Raw genomic sequence first — 23,108 nt, forward strand, 5'->3', positions numbered from 1 at the left:
CTTTCTCACATAATTTCCTAATCACTGGGTTGTGTCCACTTTTCAGTTTCCTGATGTTCAAAGGCAGCTATGGTGGTGGCCATGGCTCTCATGGTGACCTCAGGGATAGGGGCTGGCCTAACTAGCCAGTTCTACATTTTAGGGGCATCATTTTGAAATACCCAGTTTAGAATCCACTTTTCCCCCCTTTTACTGATTCTGTAAACACATCATTCATGGTATGAAATCTCTTCCTGCTTAAAATACTTGGGGTGGTTTCTACTTCCTGTACTTATTCTGGAAATCTTCTCCATTATATGTTGTACTTGGGAGATTAATCCTCTCGTTAGTTCCTGTCTCTCATTCTGTGTTTGTGTATGTGAGTGAATTGGCCAGTGTATGGTTGCTTCTTGTCTGTACCTTTTCATCAGAACCCTAGACTTCAGCTTTGTCCTCTGTACAAAGCCAAATACCGCTCACATATATACTTTCCATCTTGTTCTCATCCATTCCTTGTATGTTGGGAGAACACTGTACTTGTTTTACACCTTTAATTTTTTCTGAAACAATAGTAAAATGATAGTAATGATGAAGTCAGGCGTTCAGTCTGCTGTGTTACATTAGAAGTGTCTGTTGTTGCTAATTATCCATCTGAATATCTTTTTTATTTTAAATTTTTTTAATGTTTTATTTATTTTTGAGACAGGGGGAGACAGAGCATGAACAGGGGAGGGTCAGAGAGACAGGGAGACACAGAATCTGAAACAGGCTCCAGGCTCTGAGCTGTCAGCACAGAGCCTGACGCAGGGCTCAAACCCATGGACCGAGAGATCATGACCTGAGCCCAAGTCGGCCGCTTAACTGACTGAGCCACTCAGGCACCCCTATCTGAATATCTTTTTGATAAGGAATGTATCTGGACCCTATTATGATGGCATTAGACACTATGCCTTTGAGTGCTGGAGAAGGATGCCAGTTCTGAAAAATGAAAATAAAAAATGATGAAGATTCTTTATGTTTTTTTAAAGAGTTCTGTAGGTCCTGAATTTTTCCTATTCATCTTTCCAACTCAGTGGAAGAAATGGAAGTCTCTGTATTTTTGCTTTGTGCTTCATTGCTCTTTGCTCTGAGATCTGATGTGATTTGAAGACAGGCCCAATGCAACTATAGTTATTGAGTCAGCTAGAGAGCCTAAAATCCCTTGAAACTCAATAATTCATGCTCTGGAAATAACACTCTTGTCCAAATAAGGACAGTAAGAATCCAGCTCACTATGAAATACGGCAAGAAGGATCTCACCAAATATGTATGCATTTTAAGGTCACAAACACTCAAAGTTGCAGACCTTGTGGCAATTCTGTAGAATTATCAATTTGTGGGTTTTTAATTCAAGTTAATCCTCAGAAAGGGATAGTCTTCCTGTATGTCCTCTGAAAAATACAGGGCAGAGAGCCCTATGCTGATGCTGTGACTCATTTTTTTCTGCAAGCATCCTGAGTTAAATGTTGACAGCCAAGTGTGCTTACTATGGATTCCATAGTCTGCATGCCTGGTGTTTTGTGAGAGGGTACATCCTAGCATGCATTTCCTATTTGAATAGCAAAACAAATGTCTGTTAAATTGATGAATTTCAGGATGCTAAATAGCTAAAGATGATTTCACCCCTACAGGAAGGGAAGGAAAAATAAGATAAAAACAGAGGGAGGCAAAGCACCAGAGACTCTTAATTATAGAGAACTGAGGGTTGCTGAAGAAGAGGTGGGTGGGAGGATGCGCTAAATGGGTGATGGGCATTAAGGAGGGCACCTGTGATAAGCACTCTGTGTTCTGTGTAAGAGATTAATCACTGGGTTCTACTCCTAAAGCCAAAAGATGATTCTCCCCCACTGGATTCTGTGACCATTTTCAATTATGACCTTTTTCACAGGCTAAAAACTCTTTCTAACAGACTAAATACCAAAAGATTTAAAACACTCAAAAGTTTTCCATGTCTAATAATGGAACTTTAAAAAGATATGACAAATGAGGGATTAGAAAAGATAACTGTAGTCAGCTTGTGTCAAATAATTGATCAGAGAAATGAAAAAATATGAGGCAAAATTATTTCTTAAAAACAAGTCCATCATCACACTTGCCTTTCTGTATAAAATGGACAGAGTAGAAAAAAGAAAATATGCACATTTATTTTGAAAAATGGATAATTCTCTGTTGATTTCATTATTTAAAAATTAGGACCACAATTAATTTTAAGGAATTCTACGTTCTCTATATTTTATATTCTTGAACGAATCACATGTAGAATTAGCTTAAATTGTAAGGAGATATATACAGAGTTTTCATGACTTCAGTCCCACAGAAGGCAAGGCAGCCTGAGAAAAATATTTAAAAGCTAAATAACAAAAGCAAACTCCTTCCTTTTTTTTCAAAAGTTTAACGTATCTCTTTTTAGATAATATTTTATAGCAAACATTCCTTGCAACTTCCCCTAAAATGATGCTTCTAAAAATACTAATTTTTGTGGGGAGAAAGTATGTTAAGGCAGTAATAGAGATGAGACAGGAGAAGAGGCTGATGAAGTATATAAATCTGATCTCTTAAATTTAGTCCCCCCCCCCCCCATATAGGGGACATTGAAGCAAATTAGCTAATAGCCTTGGTTAAATCACTTACATTCTCTGGTTCTCAATTTCCTTGTGGAAAAAGAACTATTTCGATCTAATTTATTTCCAAGCTTATTTATGGTTCTAACATTTAGTACAGGTTGAGAATTCACATATCATTCAGTTTTGCTAGATGAGACTTTTATTGGCACGTTTAAGAGGGTAATATTAATGCTACTATCTATAATTAGAAAAGTAGAAATATAATTCTTGAGGCACAACTCAAGTTTTAAGTCATTTGTCTTCACTGATTATTATTACTTTTTTTTTGGTAAAATACAGTGTTTACTGTCTCGGTGCTTCTATAAAGGATTAACACGATCAATAAATTCACTTAAGACTAACAGAACAGTGTAAAATAACAGGCCAAATACTTCTTATTTTCTTTAAACATCCCATGACTAGTGCAGATGAGCATTTTGATATTTTAAAAACAGAAAGTTACAGGTAAACTACTAGATATAGGAATTTTCTGAAGCTCTTTGGGAATCTTCCCCTACATTAAGTATCTATATAAAGAGTAAGTATTTAAAATATAGTACCTACCTCTTGTATAATAATTATACCAACAAAAGGCATAGAAGAAGATTTGCCAGCTAGTGTTTTGAACTAGTATTAGTAACTACTAACTTTTACATGCACAGAAAAATATACACAAGTAACCATCTTTCTTCTTTTATTCCACACCTATCTTAGTACACTAGCAATGTGCATCCACAAAGATTGCCAGGGTTATTACATGCATTAGAGACAAAGTCCCATGAACAAAAGACAGTTTGCTGTTTAACATGGAGAACTGTATTTGACACATCGTTGTCATATACACTTGGGTTCAGATCCAGAGTTAGAGAAATTGATGTGGGTAGAAGTATGGAGACACCAAGTAAATATTTTAAGAAGATATTCTTCACCAGCCTGAGTATGAAGAAAACTCCAGGGTACCAAGACATGGGAAAGGAATAAGAACAAGATCCCCTTCCTGATTCTGGTTTGCTCCCTTTTGCTCTCTGCACCACTCTTTTGCAGAGAAAATCCACTCATCTAGGTAAGTCCTATTCAGAGATTATCATTCCGTATCATTCATTACTGACCAGCGGAGATGGTTTAGCCAAGGAGAAGAATGCAGGCAGCCCAGTGTAAGGCTCTAGAGTATGAATTGAATTCTTACTCCACACTTATCTAGCCATGCAATCTTGTTGACTTATTTACTCAAAGGCTCACTTTCCTCGTACCTGAAAAATGGACTCATTCTAGAGACCATCTTGGTCACCACCACCCTCATTGTAGAGATTAAGAAACCAAACCCAGTGTCATTATCTTGTTTGCAAAAAATTACACAGCAAATTAATCCCTGAACCAAGAGGAGACTCCTAGTGCAGAACTCAGGAGAACTGGGTCTATAACTACAACAAGCTCAAGCCTGCACAACGTGGTTTGTGGAACCTGATGGCTTGGTACTGGTCTTCTATTGATGTTAAGGATTACAAACTCATGAGTGCCCAGCTTTTTAAGAGATATATAGGGGGTAAGTATGTCTGTAGGCAGATTGTGGAGTGAGGAGACAGTACTCATCTTTATAAAAATTCCATGTTTCTTAGAACTGTTCCTTAATCTCCTCCTCAAGCAAAGGACTCCACTTCTTCTTAAATACAAAATTGTAATTCATTCCTTGTTATGGACTGAATTAATTTGTTTAAACTCAACACGCTGTGTGATGGTATTAGGAGGTGGGACCTTTGGGATGGAGTTGGGATTAGGTCAGGTGAGGGTTGAGACTGTTGTAAGGGCATCAACCCTTTTAAGAGTCCTATGGGAGCTTGCTTCCCCTCTATTTCTGCTATGTGAGGATAAAGGGAGAGAGCAGCTATCCAAAAGCCATAAGGAAGCTCTCACCAGAACCCAACAATGTGATCTTGGACTTCAGGCATCCACAACTATGAGAAATACATTCATGTTGTCTATAAGCTGCCCCGACAATGGAACTTTGTTATAGCAGCACAAAATGACAGGGCTATAGTTATGGGCTGATTTAGTCCTGAGATTTTTTTCCCCTTGTTACAGGCAGAATAAGCAGTTCCCTCACTAAAACAAACAAAAAAAACGCCTGTGTCCTAATGTCTGGAAACAGTATGTTAGGACACCTGGCAAAGATGAATTCAGGTGGCTGGATTATCCAGTGGACCCAATGTAATCACAAGGGTCCTCAAAAGTGGAAGAGGGAGCAAGAGATGTGATGAATAGAAACAGCATAATAAAGATGCAATATTCCTGAGTTGATAATGGAGGAGGGAAGCAATGAACCAAGGAATACAAGTGGCCTCTAGAAGCTGAGAAGAAAACAGATAATCAACTAGAACCTCCAGAAAAGAATGCAGTCATAATGACAATGTTAGCCCAGTGACACCCATGTTAGAATTCTGTTCTACAAAACGGGAAGATAATAAACTTTGTGTCATTTAAGCCAGAAAGTGTGTAGTAACCTAATTAACATGTATATAATTATGTATCTCTGTTAAATATGGGCATTTACAAAGGAAATCAGTGGGTTTTTTAAAATCACATTATATGACTTAGTTATTAGGAAGAGGCCTTTGCTGATAGAAACTTGTAGGAATAAGCTGATTGCTAGCTCAGTTCTGAGTCATGGCTTAAAATGGCTTTGGCCAAATTACCAAATACATTGTTTCTTTGGGATTGCCAGATAAGGCCTATAATCCAACTATCACACATCATTCAATATGGCTAAACTTACAAAATATGAGGATCAAGTCCAGAAATAAGATGATCTATTCCTTCATGGAAACAACAGCATAGAGTCCTGGTCCAAGACAGAGATGTGGGAAGACCATGAACTCACCTTATCCACAAACACACCAAATCTACACCTACTTACAGAGCAATTCCTCCTGCAGGACTGAGGGCTGACTGAATGGCTTCCGCACACCAAAAGGTCGGCCACAGAGAGAACGGCAAGAGAAACAGCATGGTAAGGATGGGAACCCCACCCCAACACTTTAAACTGCAGCTGAGATGGATACCCCTGGGGGACCCTGAGCAGATGTGTCTGTCCTGGGCCACAGACAAAAAAAGTCTGAATTTAAAAGGGCAACTAGAATATAAATGAACCAGTCCTAGAAGCTTGGCAAATGGCGGGGTCATGGGGTGGGGCAATTGCTGGGACTCTGGTTTAGAAGGGCTGAAGAGCATCACTATCCTTGAGAGTGGCCCTTGTCAGTGCTCACTACAGCTCAGGGTCGATACCACTTAGGTTCCAAAGGACATACCAGGGCACCTCCAACACAGGGTACCACAAGACACCCCACCCTCACTTAGGCTCCAGCCAACTTAACAGGGTGTCTTCTATGTGCTCACCCCAGAGAGCACCCTGCCAATATCACTGTGTCTACCTCAGATCCAGCTGCCTTGTTAGCACACCCCCTGTATGGAGAGTCCACAGACATTCTGGCATGCAGCCACTTCAGCCCCCCTACCTGCGTGTTGTTTGTGAAGAGATTCCCAGGATCCCCAAGCTTGCAGCCACTTCAGCCCCGCCCCCACTGGGGTGTCCTTTGTGCAGGGTCCCCCAACTTGGCAGCCACTTCAGCCCACCTACCTGGGTATAACTGTGCAGAGATCCCGAGGATACCCGGCTTGCAACCACTTCAGTCCCCTTACCTGGGTGTCCTTGGTGCAGAGATGCTCTAGGTTACAGCCACTTCAGCACCCCTATCTAGGTTTTCTTGGTGCAGAGATACCCGGGATTCCCCTCCTTGCAGCCACTTGAGCCCCCCTACCGGGGTGTCCTTGGTGCCAAGATCCCCAGGATACCCTGGCTTGCAGCCACTTCAGCCCCCGCTACCTGGGTGTCCTTGATGCAGAGATGCTCTAGGTTACAGCCACTTCAGTACCCGTATCTAGGTTTCCTTGGTGCAGAGATACCAGGGATTCCCCACCTTGCAGCCACTTGAGCCCCCCGCTACGTGGGTGTCCTTGGTGCCAAGATCCCCAGGATGCCCCAACTTGCAGGCACTTCAACCCCTACCTCGGTGTCCTTGGTGCAGAGATCCCCAGAGTCCCCTAGCTTGGAGATGCTTCAGCCCCCTTACCTGGGCGTCAGAGATCCCCTTTCAGACCTTTCAGTCCGCCTATCTGGGTGTCCTTTTTGCAGAGATACCCAAGATCCCCCCGCTTACATCCACTTCAGTCCCCTGACCTAGGTATCCTTGGTGCATAGATACCCAGGATCTCCCAGCTTGCAGCCACTTCCGCCCCTTGCCTTGGTGCAGAGATCCCCTAGCTTACAGCCACTTCAGCCTCCCTACCTGGGTGTCCTTGGTGTAGAAATCTGGAGGCTCCCCCAGCTTGCAGACAGTTCAGCATCCTTACCTGGCCATCCTTGGTGCAGAGATCCCCAGGATCCCTCAGCTTGCATCCACTTCCACTGCAGTTGTCCTGCCAGGGCACCCTCCGCACAGAGAGCCTGGACTGCACCCAGTGTAGTTCCGGACAGCCCACCAGGGAAGCTTCAGCAAGGAGTGTTGCAGGATCCCCAGTCCATCACATCCAAATCTCCAAGCTGGCACAGTCACCAGGAACACGCAGTCTACAAAGAGCATAACAATACACAAGACCATTCCTTTATGTTTGGGAGAAGTAATTTTTCTTCTAATTCATAAATACAAACACAGAAAATCAAGCAAAATAAGGAAAGGGGGAAAATATTCCAAATGAAAGAACAAGACAAAACCTAAGAAAAAGAATTAATATTGGAGATAAGTAATCTAGCTGATAAGAGTTGAAAGTGATGTCATAAAGTTGTTCACCAGACTGGAAAGAATGGATGAACTCAGTGAGAACTTCAAGAGGTATAAAATAGAAAAAAGAACTAAAGTGGAAAAATACAGTAACCGAAATGAAAAATACAGGGGTCAACTCTATATTAGAAAAGGCAAAAGAATGGATCAGTGATCTGGAAGACAGGCTAATGGAAAGCACCTAAACACCTAGTAAGAAAGAGGAATAAGGAGAAGTGAGAATAGGTTAAAGGCTCTCTAAGACAGCAAGCAAACAAACAAACATTCACATTATGAAGGTCCCAACATGAAAAGAGAGAGAGAGAGAAAGACTGAAAACCTCCCCAACCTGGAAAAGGTTAGTACAGACTACCAGGTCCAGGAAGCACAAAGAGTTCCAAACAAGATGAACCCAAGGAGAACCACACCATGAAACATTAAGAGAGAATTCAAAGGCATCAGGTGAAAGGCAACTACCTACGTACTACAGATGCTGTATAAGGCAATCTCCTCATTATTCTGGAGACTTTGCAGATCAGAAGAGGGATGTATGATATATTCCAAGTGCTGAATAATAAAAAACAAACACCCCTACACCCAACACAGTAAGATTATCATTTGGAACAGAAGAAGAAATAGTTTCCTAGGCAAACAGAAATGAAGGACTTCATCACTAAGCCTGCGTTAGTAACAACGTTAAAAGAAAAGGCCATATTTAGAAGAAAGTTATGAAAGGGTAATATTTCATGAGTACAAGTAAACACAGTAAAGGTAGTAGAGCAATCATTTGTAAAGCTAGTATGAAGTTTAAAAATAAAAGTAGTAAAATCAATTGTATCCAAAATTAAAGGGACTCACAAAATAAGGTTAAAATAGAACAACATACATATGAAATGTGGAGGCTGGTAGTAAAAATGGAAGTTCTTTTAGAATGTGTTCAAGTTTAAGTGACCGTCAATATTTAATATAGAACCCTATATACTTGGGATGTTATAAGCTTCATAGTTACCAGGAAACAAAAACCTAAAATAGACAAAATAAAGCCAAGCATAACACTAAAGAATTCACCAATTGCAAGGAAAGAGAGCAACAGAAGGAAAAAGGAACAGAGAACTACAAAACAACCACAAAACAATTAGCAAAATGCCAATAGGTATATACCTATGAATTAGTACTTTAAATGTAAATGGTTGAAATGCTCCAATAAAACACATAGTATGAGAAAATGGATGAAGAAACAAGACCCATCTATATACTACCTACAGCAGACTCACTTCAGACCTAAACTACATACAGACTGAATTTGAAGACAAGGAAAAATACATACCATGCAAGTGGGAGCAAAACAAAACAAAATAACACACACACACACACACACACACACACAAAAGAACAGAAAACAAGATACCCAGGATTGCAATACTTATATCAGACAAAATAGGCTTCAAAACAAAGACTATATCAAGAGACAAAGGTACTACATTATGGTAAGAGGATCAGTCCAACAAGAGGATATAACAAATGTAAATATCTATGCCCCCAGGGTGCGCCTGGGTGGCTCAGTTGGTTAAGTATCACCCCCGCCCTCCACTCCCATCAGCTCAGGTCATGATCTCACTGTTCATGGGTTCAAGCCTTGTATCCGGCTCTGTGCTGCCAGCCTAGAGCCTGGAGCCTGCTTGGGACTCTGTGTCTCCCTCTCTCTCTGCCCCTCCCCCCATGCACACACTGTCTCTCTCAAAAATAAATAAACATTAAAAAAATTAAAAATAAATAGATAACTATGCATCCAACATGACAGCACCTAAATATAAACACAAAAACTGACCATAATCCAGAAATGGTAGGGGACTTTAACACCACATTTACATCAATGGATACATCATCTAGGCAGCAAATAAATAAGAAGACAGTGCCATTAAATGACACATTAGACCAGATGGATTTGACAGATATATACGGAACATTCTGTCCACAAAGAGCAGAACGTAAATTATTTTCAAGTTCACATGGGCCATTCTCCAGGATAGACAGCATGTTAATCCACAATCCAAGTCTCAATAAATTTAAGAAGACTGAAATCATATCAAGTTTCTTCTCTGACTGCAAGGATATAAAACTAGAAAACAATTACAAGAAAAAAATAGGAAAAAACCACAAATGCATGGAGATTAAACAACATGCTGTTTAAAAACTGATAGGTCAGTAGGAAATCCAAGGGGAAATTTAAAAATACATGGAGGCAAATGAAAGTGAAAACACAATGGTCCCAAATCTTTGGGACACGTGAAAGCACTTTTTAGAGGGAAGTTAATAGTGATAAAGGCTTACCTCAAGAAATAAGAAATATCTCAATCTAACCTTACACCTAAAGGGATAATATAAAGAAGAACAAATGAACCCCAGATTTAATAGGAGGAAGGAAATGATAAAAGATCACAGTGGAAATAGAGAGTAAAAAGAATAATAGTAAAGATCAATAAAACCGAGAGCTAATTCTTGGAAAAGATAAACAAAATTGATAAGCCTTTAACCAGACTCATCAAGTAAAACAGAGGGTCAAAATAATGAAACTCAGGAATAAAAGAGGAAAAATAACAACCTACACCACAGAAACACAAAGGATTATAAGATACTAAACACAAAAAAATATATGCCAACAAATTGGACAACTTACATCCTAGATACATACAATCTCCAAAAACTCAATCAGAAAAAAATAGAAAATCTGAACAGACTAATTACCAATTCAATTTTCTTACTAATCAAAACAAACAAAAAACACAGCCCAGGACCAGATAGATTCACAGATGAATTCTACCTAACACTTGAAGAAGGGTTAATACCTACTCTTCTCAAACTATTCCAAAAAGTAGAAGACTATGGGGGTACCTGGGTGATTCAGTTGGTTAAGCATCTGACTGTTGATTTTGGCTCAGGTCATGATCTCACAATCATGAGATGGAACCCTGTAATGTGTTCCGTGCTGGGCATGGAGCCTGCTTAAGATTCTCTCTCTCCCTCTCCCTCTGCCCCTTCCCTACTTTCACATGCATGCTCTCTCTCTCTTGCTCACTCCCTCTTTAAAAAGAAAATAGAAGAGGAAGGAAAACTTCCACCTACATTGTATAAGGGCAGCATTACCCTAATACTGAAACCAGACAAGGACACCACAAAAAAAAATTATAAGCCAATATCTCTAATGAATGTAGATGTAAAACTCCTTAACAAAGTATTAGCAAGCCTCATTCAACAATACATTAAAAGGATCATTCACCACCATCAAGTGGGATTTATTCTAGGGATGCAAGGTTGGTTCAATATCCACCAATCAATCAATACACCACAGTAACAAAGTGAATTCCCATTTAAGTAGATACAGAAAAAACATTTAATAAAATTCTACATACTTTCATGATAAAACTCAACAAAGTAGATTTAGAGGGAACATACTTCAACATAATAAAGGTCATATATGAAAAACCCACAGCTAATATCACACTCAATGGTGAAAAACTGACAGCTTTTCCTCTAAGATCAGGAACAACACAAGGATGTCCATTCTTGCCACTTTTACTCAGTGTAGTAATGGAAGTCCTAGTGAAACAATCAGGCAAGAAAAGAAATAAAACTCATCCAGATTGGTAAGGAAGAAGTAAAACTGTCACTATTGTAAATGACATGATACTATATAGAAAACCCTAAAGACCGCACCAAAAAATATTAGAACTGACAAGTGAAATCAATACAGAGGCAAGATATAAAATTAACACAGAAATCAGCTGCATTTCTATACACTAATAACAAAGTAGTAGAAAGAGAAATTAAGAAGACAATTACCTTTACATTTGCACAAAAAGAATAAAATACCTAGGAATAAACTGAACTAAGGAGGTTAAAAACCTATATTCTGAAAATTATTTTAAAAAATGATGAAAGAAATTCAAGAAAGCACAAAAAAATTAAATGCTCATGGAGTGGAAGAATTAACGTTAAAATGTCCACACTACCCAAAGCAATCTAAACATTCAATGTAATCCCTATCAAAATACCAATAGCATGTTTCACAAAACTACAACAAATTATCCTAAAATATGTATGGAACCACAAAAGACCTTGAATAACCCAAAATATGCTGAAAAAGAACAAAGGTAGAGGTATCACAATCACAGATTTTAAGATATACTACAAAGCTATAGTAATCAAAACAGGATGGTACTGGCACAAAAATCAGATCAGATGGAACAGGATAGAGACTCCAGGAACACACCCGTACATAAATGGTTAAATGATCTACAACAAAGAAGGCAAGTGTACACAATGGGATAAAGACAGTTTCTTCAATAAATAGTGCTGGGAAAACTGGACCACTTTCTTACACCATACATAAAAATAAACTCACAGTTGACTGAAGACTTAAAATGTGAGGCCCAAATCCATAAAACTTGTAGAAGAAAATGCAGATAGTAATCTCTGTGACATTAACCTTAGCAACATTTTTCTAGATAGGTTTCCTCAGTCAAGGAAGACAAAAATCAAAAACAAAGTATTGGGACTCCACCAAAATAAGATTTTGCACAGTAAAAAAGTCAACCTACTCCCTGGGAGAATGTATTTGCAAATGATATATCTGATAAGGGGTTAAGAGCCAAAATAAAGAACTTATACAAATAAACACAAAAACAAAAAATCTGATTTAAAAACTGGGCAGAGGACCTGACTGGACATTCTTCCAAGAAGATATACAGGTATGGCCAACAGACACATGAAAAGATGCTCAGCATCACTCATCATCAGGCAAATGTAAATCAAAACCACAATGAAATATCACCTTACACCTGTCATAATGTCTAGTATCAAAAAGACAAAATAATAGCAAGTGTTTATGAGGGTGTTAAGAAAAAGAGAACCCTCATGCACTATTGGTGGGAATGTAAGTTGGTGTAACCACTGTGGTAAACAGTATGGAAGTCCCTCAAAAATTAAAACTAGAAAAACCATATGAATCCAGTAATTCCACTACTGGGTGTTTATCCAAAGAAAATAAAAATACTAATTCCAGAAGATATATGCACCCCCATGTTTATGGCAGCAATATTCACAATAACTAATGTATGGCATTAATAGGCACTAAAGTGTCCATTAATATGTGAATGGATAAAGAGGATGGGGTATATATACAACTGAATAGTATTCTGCCACCAAAGTAATAATAACAATAAGCTCTTGCCATTTGCAACAACATGGATAGACTTGGAGGGTATGATGCTGACGGGAATAAGAGAAAGACAAATACCACATGATTTCACTTAAACATAGAATCTAAGAAGTAAGACAAGCAAATAAAAAAAGCAAAAATACCCAATAAATACGGAGAACAAACTAGTAATTGCCAGAGGGGAAGGAGTTAGGGATGGAGGGGATGGGTGAAAGGCAGTGGGAGATAGATACAGGCTTCTGGTTATTGAATGAGGAAGTCATGGGAATAAAAAATAGAGCATAGAGGATATTGTAGGTGGTATTGTAACATGTTGTATGGTGATGGATGGTAGTTACACTTGTGTTGAACATAACAAGGTATAGACTTGTTGAGTCACTAAGCTGTACACCTGAAACTAATCTAGCATTGTGTGTCAACAATACTTTAATTTTAAAAAAAGAATGGGATGAAGCAATAAATGAATTCTGTGTTCCAAGTATTAGGAGATTTATAAACAACATGTTTAATCCCAATGATAATCATCAGGAATAGGTACCCATTTTTAAGATGAGAAAACTGGATCCAAAGCAATTAAGTTGCTAAACTGTATACAGATATTTAGAGCCTGGATTCCAACATAGGCACTCTGATAGTGGAATTTGTACACTCGACCACTACCTCATCTTGTCCACTGTAGATCCCCTAAAATGATGAGCAGGAGTTAGTAGGTAACTGGGTTTTAGCAGAAGGGGACTTTGACAGTGAATGAAAAATAGGTATTTTGAAAAGCCCAGAAGTAGATCAACTGCAAAATAAGAAAAGAAAAATGTTTGAAGGTTAAGGAAAACTTCTATCGCAGGAATTAAAGAGTCTTTGCACATTTTTAGTTTGCAATTAGCAAGGAAATGGATTTTGCTCAGGCAAATCATTTGATAATTCAAGCCATCTCAAAATTTGCTTCCACTATCCTAAATATAATCAATTATTTTAGTTCCAAAGATCAGTAACATAATGGTAAAAGACAAGTGTTTATCATGTGTGCATTATTTCAAAACTGGGATGAGTGGGAATAAAGATGAGTATAAGCTTCACATTTATTAGAGAAAAAGGGGAAAAACATCAAATATGGAAAACTTAAAAAACTCATTGACTACCTTTTTTCCCAGAACTAAAACAAGCAATAAACTGCTCTAGGTGAAGAAGGAATGGTTCTTGGCCATTACTGTATGCAACAAGATGACTCACACATTAAGAGTCTAAAAAAGTGAAGGTTACCATATAGAACTTGTAGCTCTGATTTTTAAAGTGTTATTCCTTATGTCTATAAAATTGTGAAGTACTCTAATTCCAACTCTTTTTTTTTTCTCTTAGTAATAGTGGTTACTCTTTTTTTTTCTCTTAGTAATAGTGGTTACTCTTTTTTTTTCAATATATGAAGTTTATTGTCAAAGTGGTTTCCATATAACACCCAGTGCTCATCCCAAAAGGTGCCCTCCTCAATACCCATCACCCACCCTCCCCTCCCTCCCACCCCCCATCAACCCTCAGTTTGTTCTCAGTTTTTAAGAGTCTCTTATGCTTTGGCTCTCTTCCACTCTAAACTCTTTTTTTTTCCTTCCCCTCCCCCATGGGTTTCTGTTAAGTTTCTCAGGATCCACATAAGAGTGAAACCATATGGTATCTGTCTTTCTCTGTATGGCTTATTTCACTTAGCATCACACTCTCCAGTTCCATCCATGTTGCTACAAAGGGCCATATTTATGGAAAGAGCCTAAATGTCCATCAACTGATGAATGGATAAAAAAATTGTGGTTTATATACATAATTCCAACTCTTATGTATAAGACACTCAATTTATATGACATGAAATGTAAAGTGAGTTAAGTAATTACAGGTACATAATGTTCATAGGAACACACTTTGTCATAGTTAACAACGAGGAAAAAACAATTAGGTGTTGATCAATAGAGGAGCAGATGAATAAGTATTAAAATATAGTGTAGTCATAAAATGGAATGTTGCAGTAGATGAACTAGCGCTTAATGTTCCATCATGTATCGATCTTAGATATATGACATTTTTTAAATAAAAACCAATGTTTGAGAAATTTTCATATACTGTGTTATCACTCATGCAAATAAAAATATATAAAATTCTGTTGTTTATGGATATTTTTGAGAAAGTTAATGTATAAAACAGTGAACTTTGAAATATATCAAATTCATGGTGGTGGTTGTCACAATGAAAGGGAGTAAAAATTCCAAAGGAAAAGTTTTATTTTATTAAGTAATATCTGAGGCAATTAAAGTATTAAACAAGTGGTGGGGTCATGAGTATTATTTCTTTTAATTTTTAGTACTTCAAAATATTTGTAAAAGTTCAGTGATTTCAGAAAACTACTATTTTGGGCAAAATGTGTTTGGAATGAGTAACTGAGAAAATTATTTCAGTTCATCATAATATGCAAATGATTCACACGTATTTATGATGATCATATAGTCTTACTAAAAATAAAGTGAACATAAACCTCTCTGAAGATTTCCAGATAACCAGACAATAGGGAGCATTCTACAGGATTGAATTCAGGAAAGAAAACTGGAAACTTCAAGCTCTCGTGAGCTAAACTTTGAGTTTTATATCATAAGTTCCTATTTGCTCTAAAAAGTGCAGTTTTGCCTCCTTGTAGGGAACGTTCCTGAGAATTCAATCCTGGTGTTTCACTTTCAGTGTCCTAGGAAACGGGAGGTACACTCCACACTTGTGGGTTCATAAATCACCTTGTGCAGTGTAGAACACAACAATCAGACATGAGTCAACTGTGCAGAGTAGCACAGGCTAAACCAACTGATCCAGACTCTGAAAACCCAGTCATACTGAGATCATTGCCAGGACCCCAGGTACAGTGTTTTTAATGGTATCCCAGATTTACATGGATGTCAGAGGTCAGTAAGACCACCTGCTCTTCTGAAGCTTGGGAAGGCAAGGTGAAATAGCCAAAGGTTAGGAGTCCACAGTATAACTAAGCTGTGCTCCCAGCAATGAAATGGGGGTAGGATTACCCGCTTTCAATCAATGGAGTGCTGCCCCTATGTACCACCTGATCTGTTCTCCTTTCCACCATCTTCGTCATTTTTTTTATTTTATTTTTTAAATATATGAACTTTATTGTCAAATTGGTTTCCAATCCCAAAAGATGCTCATCCCAAAAGATGCCCTCTTCAATACCCATCACCCACCCCCCCACCCCCTATCAGCCTGAGGGCTTTGTTCTCATTTTTTAAGCGTCTCTTATGCTTTGGCTGTCTCCCAGTCTAACCTCTCTTTTTTTTTCCTTCCCCTCCCCCACAGGTTCCTGTTAAGTTTCTCAGGATCCACATAAGAGTCTTCATCATTTTTAAAGCACAAATCTGGTCGAGTCACTCCTCTGCTTAAAAGACTTCAATATACTTCCTCGCACTTGGCATTAGGCTGAAACCTCTTAACATGATGTACCGGTTTCGTTTTAGCCCACTCCTCCTCTTGCTCCAATACTCTTAATTGGGGTTTCTTCACCTCAGCACTAGTCTGTTTAAATTAATTTGTTTTGCTCAGGTACATTTATCACCTAGTCTCTGATCTTGTCCCTGAGGGTAGAGATGGCTTTTATGCTGTTTATCCTTATAATGTTAGTGCCTATCATACTGCTTGGAATGTAGGAGGTTTTCAACACATGTTTGTTGAAAGAAGGGAAGGAGGAGGAAACGCGGGGAAAGAGGAAGGAAAGGGTTTTTTTTTGTAAAATAGAATAAAAGTAAAAACATTTGCATAAAGTATTAGTAGGAATGACAGGATTTGGGCCCAATCAGAAAAAATATCTTTTAGAATCTATCCATATGGCAGCTCAATGTGTCTGACCATGGCTCCACTTGTTTTCTTTGGTGGGGGGATGGAGGTAGACAATAACAGAATAAAATGTTTTGGTTGAAATGATTCAAGCCTGAAGACCTTATTGACCACCGAGGATCATCACAAACTCAATGTGAAAAAGATTATGATAGAAACAGCACCCAAAGGCACAGATCCTGTGTGGCTTGCAAGGTTTCCTTTACTGCTTATGTGTAAACAAAGCCAGCTATACCTATCCTGTCTCAGCTCAGGGCACGAACTCCTCAAACAGTTAATCCATTCTTTACATGTCATTTTTTAAAATAGAAAAATTTTAAGATGGAAACTGTCAAATCATCTGTAGTATGCCCAGAATTGTGTTAGATAAAAAAATGGAAGAAATTTAAAAGAGGCAAAACCCTTATATAAATACCCTTTAAATGACAGGTAGTTCTTATGCAACTTTCTTTTGAGTTTATATTTGAAATTTCAGTTCCCTTTCTCATCACCTCAGAAATCTGCATATATATCTTTCATCTAAAAGACTAACCTCTCTCTCTACAGATATATCAAAAGGTTCAAAATATCACCATTTTGTTTATCATCATCTATATATTCACATTTTCTGTCTCAGGGTGTTTGTTTTAGATACAATTTAAAACCCAAGGGAGGGGCGCCTGGGTGGCTCAGTCGGTTGGGCGTCCGACTTCGGCTCAGGTCACGATCTCGCGGTCCGTGAGTTCGAGCCCCGTGTCAGGCTCTGGGCTGATGGCTCACAGCCTGGAGCCTGCTTCCGATTCTGTGTCTCCCTCTCTCTCTGCCCCTCCCCCGTTCATGCTCTGTCTCTCTCTGTCTCAAAAATAAATAAACGTTAAAAAATAAATAAATAAATAAATAAATAAAACCCAAGGGAAATTCAGAGAAGATAGCAAAGTAAGAGGACCCTGAGCTCCCCTCAGCCCAAGGACATGCTAAGATAATGGCTACGTCTGCACAACTGACTCTGGAAACAGCCTGAAGACTGGCTGACCCTCCACAACTAATCCCCGAGAGGAATGAAAAGGGTAGGAGCGGTGGAGCTACAGTTGGGAACCAGACTTCCAGTGAGACTATCAATGGAAGGTATGTCACAAGCATAGAGGGCAGTAGGAAACTCAGCGTAGTAACTCAACCCTGAGAAACACCACAGAAGCAACAGTTTAAAAGAGCTTGGATATATGTGAAGGAGATTTATTTACTAATCTTGGAATGTGTTCTGGAGGGGCAGAGATCTTCAAGAGATTTCTTGAGGAAGAAGAGTGCTGGTGGGCATCATTTTTCTTCTCCTCCCCCAGCCTAGGTAGCTGGAAACTTGCAGGAGCCAATGATAACACTCTCCATCTACCTTGCTAGCCCTGTGCACCCAGCTTTCACATTCCTTTCCAGCTACACTGATCCAACCCACTCAACTTAGCAGACATCACTCCAAAGCAGCTCCTGCATTGCAACACCCTGTAAGCAGCTCCAGCAGGGACAAGTACCACTCCAAAGTGACTCCTGCCCTGGGGAAGGGATAAGGTAACCACACACCCCAGTGCCCTCAGTTCCAGCATCCTGGCCTCTTAGCTGTCTGCTGGGGGAGTAAGCCCTGCCATTCAGTGTTCCAGTAGCTGTGGCAGAGATGCTAACTGTAGACCACTGGCCCCATTCACCAATAACAGTCTCTGAGACTTGCAGGGAGAAAGCCCTGCCCTTTGATGTACCTGCAGTTCTGGCAAAAATCCCAGCTGCAGACAGTCAGCTGGACTTCTAACCCTGCCCACCAATGAGCCCACAGCAGCCTCGGGCCTCTCAACTTTGAGGAAACTAACCACCCCCCAACCCCCACCACATTCACCACCCAATAGTACACCAACAGCAGGCAAAGCTAGTCTTGCAACAGGCCTGGATAGAGACAATCATGGCTCAGCCAAAATGGGACGTGCATGCAGCCCACAGAGGGGACATTCCTGGAGCAAATGGTTCTGGTGACCAGGGGGACATTACTATAGGACACCACATGCCCTCTTCTACACAAGGCCGCTACTTTAAAGACCAGGAGACACTGCTGACATAATACATAGAAACAAACACAAAAGAGTCATGCAAAATGAGATGAAGGAATAGGTACCAGATGAAAGAACAAGATACTACCACTGAAAAAAACTAGATGAAACAGAGATAAGCAATATGCCTGATAAAGAATTCAAAGCAATGGTCATAAAGATATTCAGTGGATTTTGGAAAAGAGTGGATGAAATAAGTGAGAATTTCAACAAGAAGAAAATAGAAAAAATAACCTCTCAGAGATAAGGAATTCAATTAATAAAATAAAAAATATACTACAGAGAATCAATAGCAGACGAGAGGATGCAGAAAAATGGATCAGCAAACTGTAAGACAATGTAATGGGAAGCATCCAAGCTGAACAGCAAAAAGAAAAAGAAATAACAATAAATGAGAAAAGGTTAAGGGAACTCAACAACATCAAGTGTAATAACATTCATGGTATAGGGATCTCAGAAGGAGAAGAGATAAAGAAGGAAAAAAAAAAAACTTCTTAGAAGAAATAATAGCTGAAAACTTCCTGAACCTGGCGAAGGAAACAGACATCCAGGTCCAGGAAGCAGAAAGATCCCAGGAGGCCCACAAAATGACAAATAATGATTAAAAGAGTAATAAGTAATGATAAAGAGAAAATCTTAACAGATGCAATAAAAAAAAAAAAAGGTTCTATACAAGTGAAATTCCATAAGGCCATCAGCTGACTTGTCAGCAGAAACTTTGCAGGCCAGAACCGAGTGGCATTATATACTCAAAGTGCTAAAAGAAAAGAAACAAAACAAAACTACACTAAGAATACTTGATCCAGCAAGGCTATCATTCAGAACAGAAGGAAAGATAGTTTCCCAAACAAAAGTGAAAGGATTCATCACCTTTAAACCAGCCTTATGTAAAGTTCTAAAGAGAATTCCTTAAATGTAAAGGAAAGGATATAATTAGAAATAAGAAAATTACGAAAGGGAAAATTTTCACAGGTAAAGCAAACATATGGTAAAATAATAGATTAATCACTTAATAAAGTCAGTATGGAGGTTAAAACACAAAAGTGGTAAAAATCAATTGTATCTACAAAAATTAGCCAAATACACAAAACGAAAAGATGTAAAATGTGACATCATATACATAAAACATGGAGGGTGAGTAAAAATTTAGTGCTTACAATGTGTTTGAACTTAAGAAACTATCAACTTAATTTAGACTGCTAGATACTTAAGAAGTTATAATGAACACAGCAGTGCCTGGGTGGCTCAGTTGGTTAAACATCTGACTTCGGCTCAGGTCATGATCTCATAGTTCATGGGTTTGAGCCTTCTGTCAGGCTCTGTGCTGACAGCTCAGAGCCTGGGGCCTGTCTTAGATTCTGGGTCTCCCTCTCTCTCTGCCCCTCCCCCACTTGCACTCTCTTTCTCTGTCTCAAAAATAAACGTTAAAAAAGATTCAAAAAAGAAGTTATATATGAACACAATGGTAACAACAGATCAAAAACCTATAATAGTTATACACAAAAAAATAGAAAGTCAAGCATAACACTAAGCAAAGCCATCAAACCACAAGGGAAAAGATCCATAGAAGAAACAGAGAAGAACTATAAAAAAAAAAAAAAACAAAAAAAAAAAAACAGAAAATAAGTATATACCTACTAATCACTACTTTAAATGTAAATGGTTTTCATACTCCAATCAAAACATATAGGATTACTGAATGGATTAGAAAACAAGACCCATCTATATGCAGCCTACAACTATCTCACTTCAAACCTGGAAACACATACAGACTAAAGGTGAAGAGATAAAAAAAAAACATACACTATGCAAATGAAAGTGCACAAAGGCCAGTATAGCAATTCTCATATCAAAATAGGCTTTAAAACAAACAGTGTAGCAAGAGACAATGAAGCGCACTATATAATGATAAATAGAACAATACATCAAGAGGATATAACAATTGTAAATATCTATGCACACAACATAGAAACACCAAAATACATAAAGCAAATATTAACAGATATAAGCAAAAACTGACAGTAATACAATAGTAGTAGAGGGCTTTAACACCCCACTTACATCAATGGATAGATCATCCAGATATAATATCAACAAGAGTGGCTTTGAAACACACATTATATCAGATGAAGCTGACAAATATACAGAACATTCCATCCCCCAAGAGCAGAATACAAATTCTTTTTAGGTGCACATGGACTCTCCAGGATACAACAGATAGGCCATAAAGTAAGTCTCAGTAAATATAAAAATATTGAGCTCATATCAAGTATGTTTTCCAACCACAACAATATGATACTAGAAATCAATTATAAGAAAAAAATCTGGAAGAAGCACACCAACATGTGGTGGAGGATAAGCAAAATGCTACTCAACAATGAAAGTGTCAACCAAGAAATCAAAGAAGAAATCAACAAACACCTGGAGACAAATGAAAATGAAAACGCAATAGTCCAACATCTTTGGCATACAGCAAAATCAGTAAGAGGGAATTTTATAGTAATCAGGCCTACTTCAAGAAATAAGAAAATTTTCAAATAACCTAACCTTACACCTAAAGAAACTAAGAAGAAAAGAAAGGACAAACAAACCCAAGGTTAGAAGAAGAAATAATAAACACCAGAGCAGAAAATAACAAAATGGAGACTAAAAGAATAATGGAAAAGATCAATGAAAGCAAGAGTCAGTTTTCTAAAAAAATAAAATTGGTAACACTTTAGCCAAATTCATCAAGAAAAAATGAGAGAGGTTTCAAATAAAATCATAAATGAAGGAGAAGAAATAGCAACTGACACCAGAGAAATACAAAGGATAAGAGCATATTATGAAAAATGATATGCCAACATAGTGGACAATTTACTCAAATGGATAAATTACAGAAACATATAATCTTCCAAAACTGTATCAGGAAGAAATAGAAAATGTGAACTGAGTAATTACTAGTAATGAAATTGACTCAGTAATCAACCAACTTCCTAATCCATCATACAAGGCTAGTATTACTGTGATACCAAAACCAGACCAAAAAGCTAACAACAACAATTGCAGAAGTGCAAAACAAACAAACAACTAACTACAGGCCAACATATATGATGAACGTAGCTGTAAAAATCCTCAAAAGATTGGCAAGCCTAATTCAACAATATATTAAAATGATCAGTGACCATGATCAAGTGGGCTTTATTCTAGGGATGTAAGGGTGTTTCAGTATGTGCAAGTCAATCAGTGTGACAAATCACATTAACAAGAGAAAGAGTAAAAACCATATGTAAAGATATGCAGATACAACATTTGATATTTTCAACATCCTTTTCTGATAAAAACTCAGTGAAGTATCTCAACATAATAAAGACTGTACACAGCAAATCCATAGCTAACATCATATTCAGTGGTGAAAAACTGGGAGACTTTCCTCTAACATCAGGAAAAAATAAGGGTTCCACTCCTCCCACTTTCATACACTGGAGTTCTGGAAGTCAGCCATCGTAATAAGACAACAAAAAGAAATGAAAAGCTTCCAAATTGCTAAGGAAGCAATAAAACTGTCTCTTTATAGATGACATGTTGCTATATATAGAAAACCCTAAAGGCACCACCAAAAAACTATTACAAGTGATAAATGAATTCAGTCAAGTTGCAGGATACAAAATCAATATAAAGTATGTGTTGCATTTCTGTAGAGAAATGCAAGAGTAGCTGAAAGAAAATTTAAGGACACAATCGAACTTAGAGTTGCACCAAAAGGATACAATACCTAGGAATAAAATTAATCAAGGAGGTGAAAGACCTAATCTCTGAAAACTATAAAACATTGATGAAAGAAATTGAAGATGAAACAACAAATGTAAAAGTATAACATGCTCATGGATTTGAAGAATTAGTGTTGCTAAAATGTCCATATTACCCAAAGCAATATATAGATTAAATGCAATCTCTTTCTAAATATCAACAGCATTTATCACAGAACTAGAACAAATAAAATTTTTAAAGAACCACAAAAGTTCTCAAATAGCCAACGCCATCTTGAGAGAGAACAAAACTAGAGGTATCACAATCTCAGATTTCAAGATACATTGCAGACCAATAGTAATAAAAACAGGATGTACTGGCATCAAAAGAGACACATAGATCAATGGAACAGGATAAAGAGCCCAGAAATAAGCCTACTCATATGCGGTTGATTAATCTACAATAGAGGAGCAAGAATATATAATGGGGAAAAGACAGTATTTTCAAAAAATGTTTTTGAGGAATCTGGTAGCTACATGCAAAAGGATGAAATTGGACAATTTCTTACACCATATACAAAAGTAATCTCAAAATGGATTAAAGGCCTACATATGAGAACTGAAACCATAAAACTCCTAGAAGAAAACATAGGCAGTAATCTCTTTGACATCAGCCTTAGCAATGTTTCTCTAAGTATGTCTCCTGAAGCAAGGAAAACAAAAGTGAAAATAAACTTTGACTACACCAAAATAAAAAGCTTTTGTACAGCAAAGGAAACAATGAAGTGGCAAAATGAAAG

The 23,108-nt window shown here is 38.0% G+C and overlaps 1 protein-coding gene and 1 long non-coding RNA gene across 3 annotated transcripts in view; one reads left to right on the forward strand and one right to left on the reverse strand.

Moving 5' to 3' along the window:
* LOC109260377 (uncharacterized) overlaps positions 1-6,414 on the forward strand; it is a 51,242-nt gene extending 44,828 nt beyond the window's left edge. For both annotated transcript variants that reach the window (XR_008421330.1, XR_002076979.2), the window contains exons 2-3: positions 3,554-3,684; positions 5,552-6,414. This is a non-coding gene — a long non-coding RNA (uncharacterized LOC109260377). The remainder of the gene's footprint in view (positions 1-3,553; positions 3,685-5,551) is intronic.
* Positions 1-23,108, reverse strand: part of LOC109260374 (guanylate cyclase soluble subunit alpha-2-like) — a 106,066-nt gene that overhangs the window by 13,807 nt on the left and 69,151 nt on the right. Inside the window, exon 3 of the mRNA XM_019438538.2 lies at positions 7,026-7,242. Coding sequence (XP_019294083.2) covers positions 7,197-7,242 — 46 coding nt within the window. The 3' untranslated portion in view covers positions 7,026-7,196. The remainder of the gene's footprint in view (positions 1-7,025; positions 7,243-23,108) is intronic.

This window comes from Panthera pardus, unplaced genomic scaffold (assembly GCF_024362965.1).
Source record: "Panthera pardus isolate Hobbes unplaced genomic scaffold, ASM2436296v1 HiC_scaffold_12, whole genome shotgun sequence".
Lineage (NCBI taxonomy): Eukaryota > Metazoa > Chordata > Mammalia > Carnivora > Felidae > Panthera > Panthera pardus.